The sequence below is a fragment of the Clupea harengus genome, chromosome 14 (genome assembly GCF_900700415.2).
Source record: "Clupea harengus chromosome 14, Ch_v2.0.2, whole genome shotgun sequence".
NCBI lineage: Eukaryota > Metazoa > Chordata > Actinopteri > Clupeiformes > Clupeidae > Clupea > Clupea harengus.
In genome coordinates, this window is record NC_045165.1 from 17,566,574 (window position 1) to 17,584,237 (window position 17,664).

General features: G+C 43.3%; 1 protein-coding gene across 2 annotated transcripts in view; it reads left to right on the forward strand.

Moving 5' to 3' along the window:
- Window positions 1–13,416, forward strand: part of cnksr1 (connector enhancer of kinase suppressor of Ras 1) — a 44,902-nt gene extending 31,486 nt beyond the window's left edge. For both annotated transcript variants that reach the window (XM_012836677.3, XM_031579888.2), the window contains exons 14-21: window positions 1,342–1,517; window positions 2,366–2,439; window positions 3,362–3,433; window positions 5,824–5,897; window positions 6,178–6,251; window positions 6,494–6,590; window positions 10,709–10,890; window positions 12,498–13,416. In XM_012836677.3, coding sequence (XP_012692131.2) covers window positions 1,342–1,517; window positions 2,366–2,439; window positions 3,362–3,433; window positions 5,824–5,897; window positions 6,178–6,251; window positions 6,494–6,590; window positions 10,709–10,890; window positions 12,498–12,926 — 1,178 coding nt within the window. In that variant the 3' untranslated portion in view covers window positions 12,927–13,416. The remainder of the gene's footprint in view (window positions 1–1,341; window positions 1,518–2,365; window positions 2,440–3,361; window positions 3,434–5,823; window positions 5,898–6,177; window positions 6,252–6,493; window positions 6,591–10,708; window positions 10,891–12,497) is intronic.
- Window positions 13,417–17,664: the final 4,248 nt, after the last annotated feature.

The following is a 17,664-nucleotide window of genomic DNA, read 5'->3' on the forward strand; positions in this document are numbered from 1 at the left end:
ATACACGCCCTGCCAGCTCCTTATAAGGGCACGCAACCGTAGTGACGTGTGCAGTCGGAATCGACCGAATCTACACGAAAGCAACTCGTAAACGAGTCATGTCAAAGCGGTTTCGTGTACATTACATTTAGTCATTTAGCAGACACTTTTGTCCAAAGCGACGTACAAGGGATAGAACAGTCAAGCTACGAGCAATAGAGACCTAGTGTAACAATAAATACTACTTTACATAAGAAATAGAAAAACGAAATAGGAAATAAAAACGAAGTGCAGGAATGTAACTGCTATAAGTGCAAGTTAAGCACTAGTCGAAGTGCCAGTTAGGAAGGGAGGTGCTCTCTGAAGAGTTGGGTCTTCAAAAGCTTCTTAAAGGTAGAGAGGGACGCGCCTGCTCTGGTAGTGCTAGGCAGTTCGTTCCACCAACGTGGAACTACTTGAAAATTCTGGATTGCCGTACTTGCACAGACGGCAGTGCCAAACGACGCTCACTAGACGAGCGCAGCATTCCGGTGTAGTCCTTTTATTTATTTTATGACATCACGGTGCCTCGTAGAATCATGACTATAGGCCTACATGTGAAACGTAATTGTTAATGATACTTTAATCCGAGGATCTGTAGAGTTGATGTGAACGCAATCACCAACGATTTCTCACAAATTCATTAACACGGAGAGTTTTCTTAAATGCGATTCCTCAAAAAACCACAAGATGGCCCACGGGGCCATCTTGTGGTTTTTTAAGGAATCGCATTTGAGAAAACTCTGGCCGAGTTACGACTGCTATTTCGAGTTCGGAAAGTCTTCTGAAGTTCAGAGCAAATCCCAGATGAGAAAACTTTCATGAATGCCGAATGTTGTCCTAAATCCAATTCCTCTTAAATTCCTCTTAAATTCTTCTTAACTGCGTTCGAGAATGAGGCCCATTGTCTCTTTCCACCGTGTTGTTGGTCAGAAATAAATAACCAATAGTCAGTGAGAGATATACATTAGTGAATAAATAACCAATAGCCGGTGATAGATATACATTAGTGAATAAATAACTAATAGCCGGTGATAGATATACATTAGGGAATAAATAACCAATAGCCGGTGATAGATATACATTAGTGAATAAATAACCAATAGTCAGTGAGAGGTATACATTAGGGAATAAATAACCAATAGCCGGTGAGAGATATACATTAGGGAATAAATAACCAATAGCCGGTGAGAGATATACATTAGTGTGAAGAAACACTGGAGACTAAAATGTTCTATTTCATCGGGAGAAACCCAGTGCACCTGTAGAGGCAACCTCTCCTAACACGCTCCATGGATGCTATGTCTACGCCCCTCCCTTCAGGTAAAACCACGGCAATGAGTCGTCGGCGTGTGTCGTGCCGGGAGCTGGGCCGGCCAGACAGCGACGGCTGGCTGTGGAAGAAGCGCAAGGAGACGAGCATGTTCATGACCCAGAAGTGGCAGCGGTTCTGGTTCGTGCTGAAGGGGCCCACTCTCTACTGGTACACCAGCCAACAGGTCCGTCTCACATCCCATCTACCTCTTTACCCATTTATCCCTTTACCCATCTGCCCCTTTACCCCTCTACCCCTTTACACTTTTACCCATCAGCCAGGCGCTAGAGCTGCCCTACACCTATGTATTGCTATTTTGTCATAAAACTGTATCAGTACTTTGGCCTCTTGTATGTAAGGGATAATGAATAGTCCGCTGGTCAGTATAGGCAAGTAAATCCACGCGCAGTGGAGGGGTCTTGTTTCGTCCTCAATGGAGTTATTTTCCGAGTGTCAGGTGTTTCAGTTTCAGTTTCAGGTGCCCCTCTGTCCATCAGTGCTGTTCCCCTCTCCCCCTGTTCCCCTCTCCCCCTTTACCCCTCTGTCCATCAGTGCTGTGCCCCTCTCCCCCTTTACCCCTCTGTCCATCATTGCTGTGCACTTCTGTCCCTGTGCCCCTCTCCCCCTGTGTCAATGTGCCCCTCTCCCCCTACCCGCTGGCAGCATCTCAGAGCAGAGCTGGCATGACGCAGGCACTCATTAAGAATTTGATTATGAAAGCTGTTATTTGTTGCCTTTCTGGAGGCTTCTTGGCAGCTGATGTTTGGAGGCACTGATGTGTATGTTGGACGCACTGATGATTGTGTGTGTGTGTGTGTGTGTGTGTGTGTGTGTGTGTGTGTGTGTTTGTGTGTGTGTTTGTTTGAGTGTTTGTGTGAGTGCATGATTAGTCTTTTGATTGGTTGCTCTTGTGGTAACACAAATACAGTGCGCTGTGTGTGTGTCTCTGTGTCTGTGTCTGGCCATTTGAGTATGTCTGTATGTACAACATGCATTTATGTGTGTGTGTGTGTGTGTGTGTGACCTTCGCAGGACGAGAAAGCGGAGGGCCTTGTCAAGATTGGCAGTTACAGCATTGAGAGTGCTGGAGAACACAAGAGGAAGTAGTGAGTGTTTAACATCCTGATTTCACTCCACTGTTTGTTTGCAGTTGCTAGGAACCAAATGTGTCACCTGTGTTTTATTGTCCATAACCGCACAGCCCCTCCCGCTAATATGACATTTAGATTAATTTCCATCCATTATTTTTTCCAATTCACTTATTGAGCACAAATCATACACATTTATTCACATCTCTGTTCTTGCATCATGCCAGTTATATATGAGTCTTATTTTCATCCATGTTGCCTGGGTTGGGCCTGGGCTGGCTGGGCGAGTTTCCCTCCCTCTCTCTCTAACATTGTACCAATACTAGTCCCTGTGTGTATGCGTGTGTGTGTATGCGCACGTGTGTGTGTGCGTGTGTGTACGTGTGTGCGTGTGTGCGTGTGTGTGTGTGTGCGTGTGTGTGTGGGTGCATGTATGTGTGCGTGTGTGTGTGTGTGCGTGTGTGGGGGGTGTGCGTGTGTGTGTGTGTGCATGTATGTGTGCGTGTGTGTGTGTGTGTGTGTGTGTGTGTGTGTGTGTGTGTGTGTGTGTGTGAGCATGCAGCGCAGTAGAGGCGCTGAGGCGTGTAACGACTGTCGCTCTTATGACTGATCGTTTTTCATTTAGCCGGCTATGTTCCCTGTTCCCAAGGGCAGTCTTATCACCTCTGCTAACTGTTTCATTCTCTCCTCCACACTTCTCTGTCACTCCTCCATCCCTCCTCATTCCACTCTTTCTCTCACTCTTTATTTCTTTCTCCCTCTCTCTCTCTTCTCTCTCTCTCTGTTTTGCTCTCTCTTTTCTCTCTCTCTCTATTTCGCTCTCTCTTTCTATCTCTCTTCTCTCTTTCTCTTTCTTTCTCTCTCCCTCTTTCTCTCTCTCTCTCTCTTTCTTTTCTCTTTCTCTCTTTTCTCTCGTCCTCTTTGCTCTCTCCTTCTGCAGTGTCTTCAAAATGTGCCATCAGCGCTTCCAGAATTTCTTCTTTGCTGCAGACAACGTCAACGAAATGAGCAAGTGAGTGCCACAGAAAACAACCTGTCGCAGTCGCCACGGTGATTCCGGCACACCCATCTCAAAAGAGATGAAATCACACCACTGGTGTTCAGCTGCACTGATATGTGCTGTACAAATGTTGTTTGTGCCAGCCTGGGTTTTGAGGTGTTACATTTCCACAGACTGAATAGAAACAGGTCGCACTACAGTAATACTGCATACGCTATCATTTAAATGGCACAAATCAGCATAATGGCCACCAGAGACCGTTACCCTGCCTTGAAGTCTGCCAGAGTCTAATATGCTGTGACATCACTCTGGGCTCTCTAGACGTACTGAAATGTAATGTTGCTAAATCTCCCAAACCAGCTTTATGGTACAAATGTGCCCAAATGCAGCACAAACAAACATCAGTTTTTGGGTTAATTTCTTTTTAGATGGAGGTTAAGCATCATAAATGTGTTAAAACACTCTCTCTCACACACACACACACACACACACACACACACACACACACACACACACACACACACACACACACACACACACACACACACCGCCCCTCCTCAGTATCTCTCTGTGTCCTTTGTTCTCTGTGTGCGTGTGCAGTTACACCACAGGGTTCTCCTTCTGCGCCTCCTCTGCTGTTAAATGTCACAGTGATTACATACTCTATAAATGCCTACCTGAGAGCCACTAACACACAAACATGATATTTCACCTCTAGGAGGTAAATAGAAGCAAGTCTGAAAATGTTTGTATGTATTAAAAAGGTCTGTTTGGTAAATGCAATGTAGCCTATACCGTACAGTCTTAGAATCTTGCATTCCGAATCCTGATATTGCGTCGTAATTTAACGGGAGGCCATTTTACTTTGAATGATTTTCTGCTTTTCCGGTAGGCTGGAGTGGAGTTAGAAGATATCCGTAATAAACTATAAGATCAGGATTGCAGTGCTGTAACGGGAAATAAAACACTGTCAATGGCTCTGACAGAAGGGCAGTAGTCATTGTGCTGATGTACAAATGCACTGTGTATCTTCACACAGTTCACAGTGTGCCGTGGTTACTGCCACCGTAAGGACAAGGTCATGGAAACTCGTTATAATACCACATTTCTTAGCTCTTGCTATCCAACATCACACACCCGGTCCTCTGTGTCACAGAGAGGTGGGTGCAGGTAGAAGTAGTCTCTGGCGTGGACCTGGTCTAGATTCGGCTTACATGCGGTTTAGATTCAGCCGATAGGATTGATGGTGTAAATCTCTCATCAGGGTTTATCGGTCTGGCTTTGACTGGCAGCGCTCTTATCTCAGATACACATGCATGCATATACACTCACTTTCTCTGTCTCTCTCTCATTAATACACACTCATACACACTCACACATGCACTCTCACATTTGTGTTACACACACACACACACACACACACTGACTGGTTGGTCTTTTCAAAATAGAGGTGTTGTAGAAGAATGACACTGAATTTCAGAAAGGGAATGTGCGCCACCATCTGGATGTTCGGAGTAATGCAAGAGACAGTGGCTAAAGAGAAATTGCATGTCTTTGTAAAGACAAATTAATTAAAGTAATCTAATAATCATTGCAATAACGCCAACCCTCTTAGCAGTATGCTAATATACAGCACTGTAAACTGTATAAGCCAGTCAAAGTGCACTCAGGGGAACGACAAGGAGCTCTCTCCTCTGTGTAACAGCTCCTAGCAGGGTGCCATTCTCCCATGTGCTAAAAGTGCGCAGCTACGCGGCAGTTCTAAGCATACACATATATACACGCCCCTTGATTTAAGTCTGTGATATCTGCACCATGAAGGCAGTTACACGCTTCAGGTGGAGCAAACCCAAGATCTGTGTGGTACTTATGTAAACATCATTCACACATATTCTGTCCTTGACTTGTGGGCTTTTCAGCTACACACTTCTGGGGGCTGTTCTAAGTCAAGCGCCACTAGAGGGTGAGGCACCCTATTGCCCTTCATGTCGGGAGTAGGCATATTTTTAACATTATTATACAAAGTACAAACGTTGCAGTTACCAAAGTTACCAAAGTTACCAAAGCTAACATTTGTTTGTCAAATGTAGTTTTTCATCCTCTGAAACAACAGCACATTCTTTCTTTTAACATTGTAATATACGGTAGTATATTAGGCCTACTTTAGGGTATGTTACATTGTTAAACAGGACAAAGACACATTTTAATCATATGACCTTGTGCCTGGTAAATGATTCCATTCCACAGTTCCATTCCAGGGCTTCTTCTGCGTTTGACCTCCTGCCCTCCATTGCTTCTGGTGATTTCTCTGCTCAGTGTTCTGCTATGGCTGTTGGTAATGTAAATGTTGACCTTGCTCCTCTCCTCTCGTCTCTTCTGGACTCGGTGCTCTCTGTGTGTAGGTGGATCAACAGCCTGATCAGCGGCATACAGAAACACAAGAAGCTCCACAAGGACCCACCAGACAGCGAAGAAGGTAACCCGAGTTCACTGCTGTAGTTAGCCAGAAGAGTATTGTGTGTGTGTCAATTAACTTGTGTGGTATCAGAGAGAAAGAGTATCAGCGATTAGGTGTGAGTGATGAGAGAGAGAGAGAGAGCGAGTGACCGTGTGTTTGTGGTGTGTGTGTGTGTGGTAAGAGAGAGAGAGAGAGAGAGAGAGAGAGAGAGAGAAAGGGTGTTTGTGTGTTTTGGGAGAGAGTGTGTGTGGTGTGGGTGTGTGTTTGTGGTTAAGCTACTTGTGCTGTTGTGTTGCAGAGTGTTACAGTGAGACAGAATCAGAGGACGAGGGCTCCGGGTCACCTCGATCTCATAAGAAAAAGGCTTACACGGTAAGGCCTAAACAAAACATGAACACACACACACACACACACATACACATACACACACAGAAACAGTCAGTGATTTGGTATCAGAAATGTCATAAATCCCTTTATCTTACAATGCTTGTAAATCGCCTCTAGTGTAAAAACAGTTCTTGATAATAACTCACGTGTGAAAGTGTTACAGAATACAGTGTTACAGATGTTAATCTGATGTTAATATTTCTGCTTCATTGTCTTTTATACACCAGAAAACACAGTCCAACACACTGCCCCGCGTCGGGGGCAAAAAGCACAGGCCCTCCACAGGTAGTACAGCAACAGTTACTGCCACTGGAGGCAGCAAAGGTAACATGGGGTTCTCATCCTGGCTGTTAATGGGATTTTGCCAAATGAATTGTTTAGTGACATGGGACTTAAGTAAACAAAGGTAGAGCCTATATCTAGCAGTTTCTATTTCTGTGTTCACAATGAAATAGCCTTTTTGCCCAGCATGAGTGATATGCATTCTATGAAAAGCAGGAACATCAGAGGTATTACCCTTTTTCTCAGTCACTTTGGTACATTTCTCAAATCATCCTTAACATTTTCTAAACACAAAGTGCATTTCTCGATACAATTCGTACAAACAGCATCACACAATGTATTACGTGAAAAGCTCAAAATCCTTAAAATCTCAAAAGCAAACATTTATGTGGGTAAACATGTCAGTGCCATCAGAATGAAGAGTCCTTGTGTCATTGTTTATGAACAATACAGTCAAAATGCTTAGTCATGTTGTCACTGAAACTCTCTTTTACTAACATTGGGCCTCATTCTCGAACGCAGTTAAGAAGAATTTAAGAAGGAATTTCCGAACTCGAAATAGCAGTCGTAACTCGGCCAGAGTTTTCTCAAATGCGATTCCTTAAAAAACCACAAGATGGCCCCGTGGGCCATCTTGTGGTTTTTTGAGGAATCGCATTTAAGAAAACTCTCCGTGTTAGAAGTGTTAATGAATTTGTGAGAAATCGTTGGTGATTGCGTTCACATCAACTCTACAGACATCCTCGAATTAAAATAATTATAATAATAATAATAATTACGAGAATATTTGTATCATTAACAATTGCGTTTCACATGTATAGTCATGATTCTACGAGGCACCGTGATGTCATAAAATAAATAAAAGGACTACACCAGAATGAGCTGCCTAGCACTACCAGAGCAGGGGCGTCCCTCTCTACCTTTAAGAAGCTTTTGAAGACCCAACTCTTCAGAGAGCATCTCCCTTCCTAACTGGCACTTCGACTAGTGCTTAACATGCACTTACGGCAGTTACATTCCTGCACTTCGTTTTTATTTTCTATTTCGTTTTTCTATTTCTTATGTAAAGTAGTATTTATTGTTACACTAGGTCTCTATTGCTCGTAGCTTGACTGTTCTCTCCCTTGTACGTCGCTTTGGACAAAAGCGTCTGCTAAATGACTAAATGTAAATGTGAATGTACACGAACACTGCAAATGTAAGTGAATAAATACATAAGCACTAAACTCAATCACGTTGATATAGCTATAGTGGAATATAATGCACATCTACATCCTGCAACGGTCCACCTCTGCAACGTTAAAGTTAGATCTGCGTTTACTCGACGGTGCTCAGCCTCGCTTTCAGCTTTGACATGACTCGTTTACGAGTTGCTTTCGTGTAGATTCGGTTGATTCCGACTGCACACGTCACTACGGTTGCGTGCCCTTATAAGGAGCTGGCGGGGCGTGTATGTATGCAAATTCAGGAGCACGAGAACGCGCTTTCAATTTAAGAAAACTCTTCCGGTGGAGCACAGCTCAGAACACTTCTGCTGCATGGGAACACATTTTGAAGCGTTCATGAATTTGTCGGATGTCTTTTTCTTACGTTGTTTTTCCGAAGCCCGTAAGAAACATTTCAGAAGAAACTTCAGAAAATGTTCGAGAATGAGGCCCATTTACTTTAACTTTTACATTTACTGACTTCATTTGGACATATTCAATCAAGCCTATTATCAAAGGTAAAGACAAGTAATTGGCAAATGTTAAAAAAAGAATGGTGCCACTGAAACTGATGAACTATATGATTGATAAATGATGGCAAATAGTTTGACTATTTTGTCAGGGGATATGACTACTCAACAGAGAAGCTGCATAATACATTTTGATCAGCATGACGCATGCAATTGATAACGCAGGTAACTGCAGACAATAGCAACCTGAGAAATCAAAACAATGAGAAATCACGTGCTAAACTGGCGAGACGATGTGAAGAAGAATCTTTTGGAATGTCTCATCCAACCTCTGTTGTGTCCTCAAATACCGCCTCCATGGCGACCACCAGGGCCATCTGAGTACGTGGCCCACCAGGGCCATCTGAGTATGTGGCTGGTAATCACAAACCTTCCATGCTGAGTAGAACTCCTCAGTTGTGTTAAAGGTACAGGGTGTAGTTTTTAGTGGCATCTATTAGACGAAATGGAATAAAGTATTTTTCATTGGTGAATACCCTTAACTATGAATCGTTGTGTTTTCGTTAGCTTAGAATGAGCCCTTCGTATCTACACAAGGAGCGGGCTGACTTCCACGGAGCCCACCAGGTTGCACCGCCATGTTTCTACAGTAGCCCTGAACAGACAATCCAAAACACTGGCCCGAGATGGGGCTTTTTGCATTACGGCATTTAACGGCCACCGTAGATTCTCGCACACGCTTGTAAAGGGAAGGGTATTCAGCTGTTTGCAATTCAGCAACCTCACCACTAGATGCCACTAAAAACTTAAAAGCCTTTAAGGAATAGGAAATAGGGTAAGAGGAATTACATTAGGATCCTGTAGTGCGTCGCAGACCATTGCCTGATGGTGTTTGAGTTATGGAAACTCACATTATCCCAAAATGACCACATACTTTACACATACTTTACACATACCACACACCTCTTCAGACATGCCTTCCCCAACTAACTACGATTTAGGACAATGTCGTTCTCCCAACATTCAGCTGCACTCTTCGACCAGACTCGGCTATTGTAAGGCCATGATTGAGAACACAATTGTGGCCATTATTTCATGGGGCCTCAGCCTCTTCTATCTCCGCCTCTGTATTGCCTCCTTACCCTTTCACCACACAACCTTACTCCTCTTCCACCTCACAGCCTTACTCCTCTTCCTCCTCTTTCACCACACAGCTTTACTCCTCTCCACCTCTTTCACCACACAGCTTTACTCCTCTTCCTCCTCTTTCCGGCTGTACATTTACTGACTTACTGCATTTGGACAAATTCAATCAAGCCTATCATCAAAGGTAAAGACAAGTAATTGGCAAGCGTTAAAAAAAGAATGGTGACACTGAAACTGTTTAACTATATGATCGATAAATGATGATAAATAGTTTGACTATTTTGTCAGGGGATATGACTACTCAACAGAGAGGCTGCATAATACATTTTGATCGGCATGACGCGTGCAATTGATAACGCAGGTCACTGCAGAGAATAGCAACTTGAGAAATCAAAACAATGAGAAATCACGTGCACAACTGGCGAGACGATGTGAAGAAGAATCTTCAGTATGTGGCTGGCAGTATGTGGCCCTGGTTATTTCCTTGATGTTCTTCCATTTACAGAAATGTTAACACTGTTGTGCTCTGTCTATTTGTGCGTACCAGTTGAAGAGACTATTTAACAGAGAACCAGTATAATACATTTTTATCAGCATGGCATAAATAATTGATAATGTAAGAAACAGCAGAGGATTGTACATAATCCTTTGCATGAATGTGGCAAAGCTTTTGCCATTTGTTCAAAAGAATGAGGAATTGTTTTAATGATGTGCACATGTGACTAGATTATGTGGAGGTTGAATAATGTCAATTCTGATCTGAGAAATGTGCCAAAGTGACTGAGAAAAACTTGTGACTCCTGAGCTTGTAATACCCTCTGTGACCACTGAGAGGCAGTAGAGTTCTATGTTTTGTGGCTGACATTAGTGCCTGGCTGAGATCTACTCAAGGCAATGTGTGATTTTGTTTATTTGTGTATGTGACTGTGTATGTTGCCATTTATATATGAGTGCTTGTGAATGTCTGTTTGCTTTGCATAAAGGTTGTGTAAGTATGTTTGAATGTTTCCATGGTTGTTTGTGCATGGTCCTGTGTATATGGATGGACTTGTGTTGATGCCAGTATGTTTGAGTTCTTCTATGTTTTTGAATATGTGTTTCTGGGTGCTTGTACAGATGTGTGTGTGTGTGTGTGTGTGTGTGTGTGTGTGTGTGTGTGTGTGTGTGTGTGTGTGTGTGTGTGTGTGTGTGTGTGTGTGTGTGTGTGTGTGTGTGTGTGTGTGTGTGTGTGTGTGTGTGTGTGTGTGTGTGTCTGTACGGAAGTATTCATGCATGTGTATATGTTGGTGTGAGTATTTGTGTTTATTCGCATGTGTTTGTTTTTGTGGCGCAATCTTAGGAGCAGCTGAGGATGAGATGGGTGTTCTCTTCCATCGGCTGAAAGAGGGCGGAGTCTCTCTGATAGGCCACGCCCAGCCGATCACGCACGATCATTTCCGCAAGTCTTTTATCCGACGCAACAAGAATCCCGTGATCAATGAGAAAGCACACCAGCTACGTGCACTTCAGAGCACACTCAAGGTTAGTGACTCACACACACACACATACACACACACTTACAGTGACACTCACATGCAGACCTGTATAAATAAGCTGATCATTAATGACAAAGCACATCATCTACATTACACTACAGAGTACACTCAAGGTGAGGGACACACGCATACAGATACAGACATACAGTACACACACACACACACACAAACACACACACACACACACACACACACACACACACATACACACACACACATACACACACACACACACACACACACATACACACACACACACACATACACATACACACACTGACAGTGGTACTCGCACGCAGAATGTACAAAAAGCCCATTATCAACAAGGAGGCACGCCATCTGCATACAGAGAAAAGGAAGGAAACATAAACACACATCCACAAACACACTTACACACACACACACACACGCACACACTTACTCACATACACACTCACACATCCACAAACACACACATACACACACACTTATACACACACAAACACACACACACTTACTCACATACACACTCACACATCCACAAACACACACACGCGTGCGCGCGCACACTCATACATCCACTTACACACACACACACACACTTCTACACACACAAACACACACTCACACATCCACAAATGCACTTACACACTTACACACAAACATTTCCATCCTCTACAAAGAGGCACACCATCTGTGTGCCCTACAGACTACACACACAAGGTGAGCAAATAGACACACACACACACACAAAACACACATGCACACACACTCAACAAAGACACACATCTCTAGTTGCACACAAGGAGCCCCGTCATCAGTGAGAAGGCACATACACTTACACTTACACACAAACACACACACAACCCCCCAGAGTGCACCACTCACACACACACACACATATTCTCTCCACCATTAACCTAGTCTCCCCACGTCTCCATGTCCAAAAAAGAAAACATTCTAATATAGTCGCAATCCCATGACGTCAAGGTAATATAATTAAGATGTGTCTCACTAGATTTGCAGGAAAAGGGTGCATTAGGTGCATGTTTGAGAGTCCCTCTGTCCTCACAGAAACACAACCCAAGCAACCTTCAGTTGCCGTGCCTTTTGCATGAAATGCCTACAAGCAGGAAATGTAATGAACAATTAGATTCTGTTCTGTTGGAAATGAAGTCACTGTTCTAATGAAGTCAGTATCATCCCCCCCCCCCCCCCCCTGCCCCCCACCCCCAAGTCATCTGGCCTAGTTCTGGCGTGGAACCGTCCGTTAATTGGCCAAAGTTTAGGCTATTAGTGCTCATCTCATCTCAGAGTAATTGCTTCTGTCTCAGCCATCTCAATAAGAGCGTCCTCTGAGTCTCATCCTCTTAGTTTTTTCATCAGCTAGTAGCTATTGCTATTGTATTGCCTTCAAGTAATTAGCAGGCTTCTGCTCATACTAGTCGTGTTGTTTATTCAAAGACAATACAGCTGAAGAACTGTGAAACCATGAAGAAAGTGTTGTTATTAGATAGCCCTGTGTTTATGAATGTTTTGTTGTGTGTGTGTGTGATTGTGATTGTGATTGTTTGTTGGTTTGTTTGTTTGTTTGTTTGTTTGTGTGTTTCAAAGGCGAAGGAGGCCGAGCTGCAGCTCATCAATAGGATTCTGGATGACTCGGACCTGACAGCCCGGAAGTTCCGGGAGTGGAAGCAGTGCAACGAAGAGCTCCTCCTGGAGATCGAGCGTCTTTCTGCGGAGAAGGAGCGCGCCAGAACCGCTAAGGAGGAGGCCGAGACGGCAGAGGTGGCGGCCGAGGCAGAGCAGGGGTCCGACCACCGAGGTGTCGGCCACGCCACTGAGACGCAGGTTGACGACGTCACCGTTAGCGAGGGTCAGAGTGGTGCATTTGGACTGCGGCTTAGCCTCGGAGAGGAGCTGGTGGACGCGGAGCTGCCTGGTTCGTTGGACACCACGACAACCTCAGAAACCTCTGTTTCAGTGGACCCGCTTAACCTGAGCTCGACCAGTGTGTTCTCAGACAACTACTTCTTCATCTGAGGACTGCAAAAACGTCCGGATATCCACCAGGAAATCCTCCAAAAATCGCATATCTGAGGAAAGACTTTCCCTCGAATCTAAGGACCGTACACATTTCCCCAGAATGTTAATGCCACAAGAACACCGTCGGTACTAACACCCCTTAAAAGACCTGCTCCTCAGATGACCATGCCTTCTTCCACCAGGAAAAGGAATATTGAGTCTTAATTGCCCATGGTGAACTCTCTGTTTTGTCATGTTAGGAGACTGTAAGCTTGATAAAACAAAGATCAAGGCCTTCCACATAATCCAAAGGTCTTTTTCTTGGTTGTAAATGTATTAACTAAATAATACAAGATATTGCTGTAAAAGTACCAAATAGGCCAAAATTGGCTTGCCCTATGTTTTCCCCCTAAGATGCTGAAAAATTATTTTAAAGAAACTATTGTTTTATCCCTGTGCATCCCTAAATGTAACATAACAAAACACAATAATGTATTGAGAAAACGTTGAATGTTTCTGCATGTTTTTATTCCAACAAAAAGTTGCAGCTTTCTATCTACCTAGAGTGAGTGAATTCACAGCATTTGCCAGATGCAGGTAATTACAGTGTCTCAGGTGGGCCACATCTGGTCCTTGGGCATCTTCGCCATGGGAACCCTAGTAGGCCTCTGAAGAGTGTTCCCTGTTCCCGTGGGGATGGTCAGCTGAATATCCCACTGCTCTCAGACGCAAGACAGACACTTGTGCTGCTCAGGATGATAAAACAGTATAGAGCCATCAGTGAGATAGAGGAATAAATGGAAAATACAATAAAAGGCAAGAAAACATGAAGTAAATGACCGATGACAATATAAAGTAAATGGCAGTTGAATCTGATACTAGAAAAACATGTATTTCTAAAAAAAAGGGCCATTGGAAGATACTCCACTGCTTTGATATTTAAAATGCAGACAGCAGTCTGGGGTGCTGTTGATCTTCTCTGGTGCTCTGGTGCGGTCTGACGGTCTGTTTTTCTAGACCTTTATTTAGTACTTTGAGCTCTGGGCAACTCAGGTTATCTTTTAAATTACAGCTTATACCATTAGATACGGTTATTTAACAATGTTATAACATATCATTATGTACTTATATGCTTGCAAACCCTAATCCAAACACAATTTGGGTTTTGACAATACAAATTAATTAATATGCTGTTACTAATCATCACGCAATATCTTACCAAGTAATTATACTTTTACCACACATACAACTGAAACAGTGTAACAAGCATCCCCCATGCACAACTTAATAAAAATAGCGCTCATGCACTCTCACCCTAGTATGAATATAAAATAAAGTATGACTATGCAGTTACTCATAGTTAATCAGCATGTTACAATCTATACTGCACTGTACTTAATAGTGTTTTTACACTGCAACAACTGCACTGCAGTATCTTTAAGCACGAGTGCATGCGAGGCAGTGGTATATTGTCGATGGTTTACTCAGTGTTATTTTCCATTCATGTATATGGTTGCTAAGGAGAATATTGGGCCATTAGACCCATTTCAGCCCCAGCCACTCTGTCGTTGGTTTCTTTGAGATTTTGTTAGATGGTCGTTAGGTGTAGAACTTTGTGATCTCCATATAAAACACAAGGGAACACAGAGCAGTGGTATATGCAAATTATTCTACTCTTGAAAGATATGCATTGCAATACGAGCTCCAAATGATCATGTTATGAACGTTGACCTTGTCTCTCCCTCATCTCCCAATCCATGGTTTAATCTCAGAGCCCTCAGCTGTCTTTCCATAAAAGACCCATACAGTTTTTACTAATAGAAACTGTTTTTGTTTGTCAGCTCTATAATTAATGATGAGCACTTTAGAGGTACAGAAGACCCTTCTGTCAACAAAGGGGTCTTAATGTGGAATGGGCGCTGGCTGACATTGATGTTGTTTTGAGTACTTCATGAATAACCTTATTTTGCAGAGAATACACTGTTGTGCGTGTTTGTGTGTGTGTTTTTGTGTATATGGATATGAGTGCGTGTGTGTGTGTGTATGGGTGTGATTGCAGGTTGTTCATGGCAACCATGTGTCCTGATAAGCCATTGCAATCAGACTGGAGAGAAGGCTATGACCTCTAAAGAATGCTTCTTCTGTAGTGTACTCCATAGGAGCATCATATCTCCATATCTGGCTCAGATCTCTTTCAGAGTTCCGCATCATCTGGGAGGGATTGGCAAAGATCCTGTTTTTTTTTGTTTTAGTTTTTTTTTGTTTGGAGCTTTATGCCTTTTGAGATCAAACAGTAGAGATTGACAGGAAATGAGTGGGTGTGGGAGCAGGAAACGGACGCAGGTCATGTGCACTTGGACACGTATATGGTTGCGATGCTGCCTCTTGCATCACTGCTCCCCCAAACATCCTGTTTGAAGGAGAGTCAGGTGCACACCAGGAGGTGGGTAGAATGCAGTGTGCATTGTTATGCTGGTGAAATATTGGTGTCACCGCTGCAATGTGATGTGGGTTGCTACAGAGACGCGGCGGCGTCCTAGTCTGCAGGTCGTCATCATTTGAAGGTCGTATTCGGTGCCTGCGTCATTCTGACTCACCAAGTGGATGTTTTATCTATGGAGGGATGTTGAGTAGGCAGCCTTGTCTCATCTCGCACCCAATCATCTAACGCAATCGGCTCACTTTATCAGCCAGTTATCACACAGTACATATGTCCTAAGACTACCATCTCATAATCACATTTTGCCTTTACCTAAAACTGTCCTAAGACTACCATAGCATAATCACAATTAGCCTCTATCTTAATTTGTTCAGCAGATGCCTTGTAGTGTTTTTCTTTTATATATAATTATACAACAGTTAGTTTCGGTCAAACTATTCATCCATGTGTAAGTCTGAATGACATCCTTTACCAACCCCATTCTTACTTGTTTCTAAGTATAATTGTTTTCAAGGAGACAAACCCTTGGCACCATACAATCTGTACAATGTCTATAAATTGTTAATGCTGCATATTCTTGGTAGTGTTCGTGCACCTTGCGGTTTTTCAACAATTCATCGGGTCATCATGTATTCAAGCTCAGCGTATGGTGTACTGCTTTAGAGTTGGATAAGCCTGCACAACAACAACAACAACAACAACTATAACTCATCTCTGTGCAAACCAACAAACCAAAACCCCAAGTCATCTCTGCTCCACCTCAGTTGCCCCAGAGCGAGCAGCATCAGCATCATCATGTGTGCAAGTTGAATTCAAAGCCTTGGGTCTCAGATGTGGGCCGTTTGACAGGCTCCGTCTCATGATGCATCAGACGGGTCTGTCCGCCCACCCCACCCCACCCCCATCCCATCCCATTGCAGCTCTCCTTGGAACTCAGTGGGAGACTGGAAAACACGCTGCAGTGTTATGTGTTATGTGTTATGTAAGCCACCCCTGCCAGATCTCTGAAGTAAGGCACAACTATAAGAAGACATTCCGTTTACACTCTACAAGTACAGTCTTATTATGCACATACAAAAGCTCTTTGTGTAAATATATTTTGCCTGTGTTAAATGTATGTTTTTTTATATAATTCATTTCACAATCACAGACATGTGTGTGTGTGTGTGTCTGTGTGTGTGTGTGTGTGTGTGTGTGTACATATTTTGCCCAATGTTACATCACCATAAAGCCTGTATAGGAGTGTCTCTTAATTTGATGTGTAGAGTACCTGTCTCATGATAGTGCTTTACAAACATGTTCTTCCACATTCCCCCTTTTGAAACAGAACAGACTCTAAATACCCCTTTACCAGGCCACATAATGTTTCTCTCTAGAAGAGATCCCAAACCGTTTATTTGATTGTTGAAAGACTTCAGATGTTATTCAAATAGCCTATTACTGAAACACAGAATAGATAGTGTGATACTATGTAGTATGTTTTAGTAGAGTGCCAGGAGTATGCATAGTTAGTAGCTTCATCTAGTTGAACACAACCCCCTCCCACCTCCTAAGAGACACACACACACACACACACACACACACACGTACGTGTACACACTGTGCACAGACAAACTAAATGTAAGTTATATCAACAAGATGCATCCTTTCATGGACACTGTTCTACACCACTAAAATAGCAATGATCCTACCAGGCCATCTGCTATAGTGCTACGCATAACGATGCTGCTTTTAAATTGAGCTCTGCTAATTCATGCTAGCAGGCGGGAGGTTGTGTAACTACAGTTCAGCTCTGTGCAAAAGCAGATGTATACTATACGGTACAGGTGTTTCCCAGACACTAGAAACTGTGACCATAGGTCTACAAATGGCTTTGGATTACATTGTCATTTATCTGTAATGTCAACAAATCCTCATGAATTCATCAGCATCTTTGTTTATTGGTCTTCCGTCGCATCTGTTTTATTGTGGTAGCGGCATCTTTGAGTGTGACATAATATGCGTGTGTGTGTGTGTGTGGTGTGCTGTATCCTGTGCCAGAGAGTGTGACTTGAGCGACCCAGTCTTCTTGTGTGCGGTATTTCCTCTCACCCTGTTCAATTACTCCTTTTAGAAGAAGCGCTTTGTGTTCCTTGTTCCAGTGACATTCGTCACCATGGTAACTAAAGATACATACATAACTGCCTCTAGTTATCTGCTGTCAGCACACTCAATGCACTCCTTCCCGTCACGCCACACACACACGCACGCACACACACACACACACACACACACACACATGCACCACCTCTCTTCCCACTGTGTTATTATGAAACA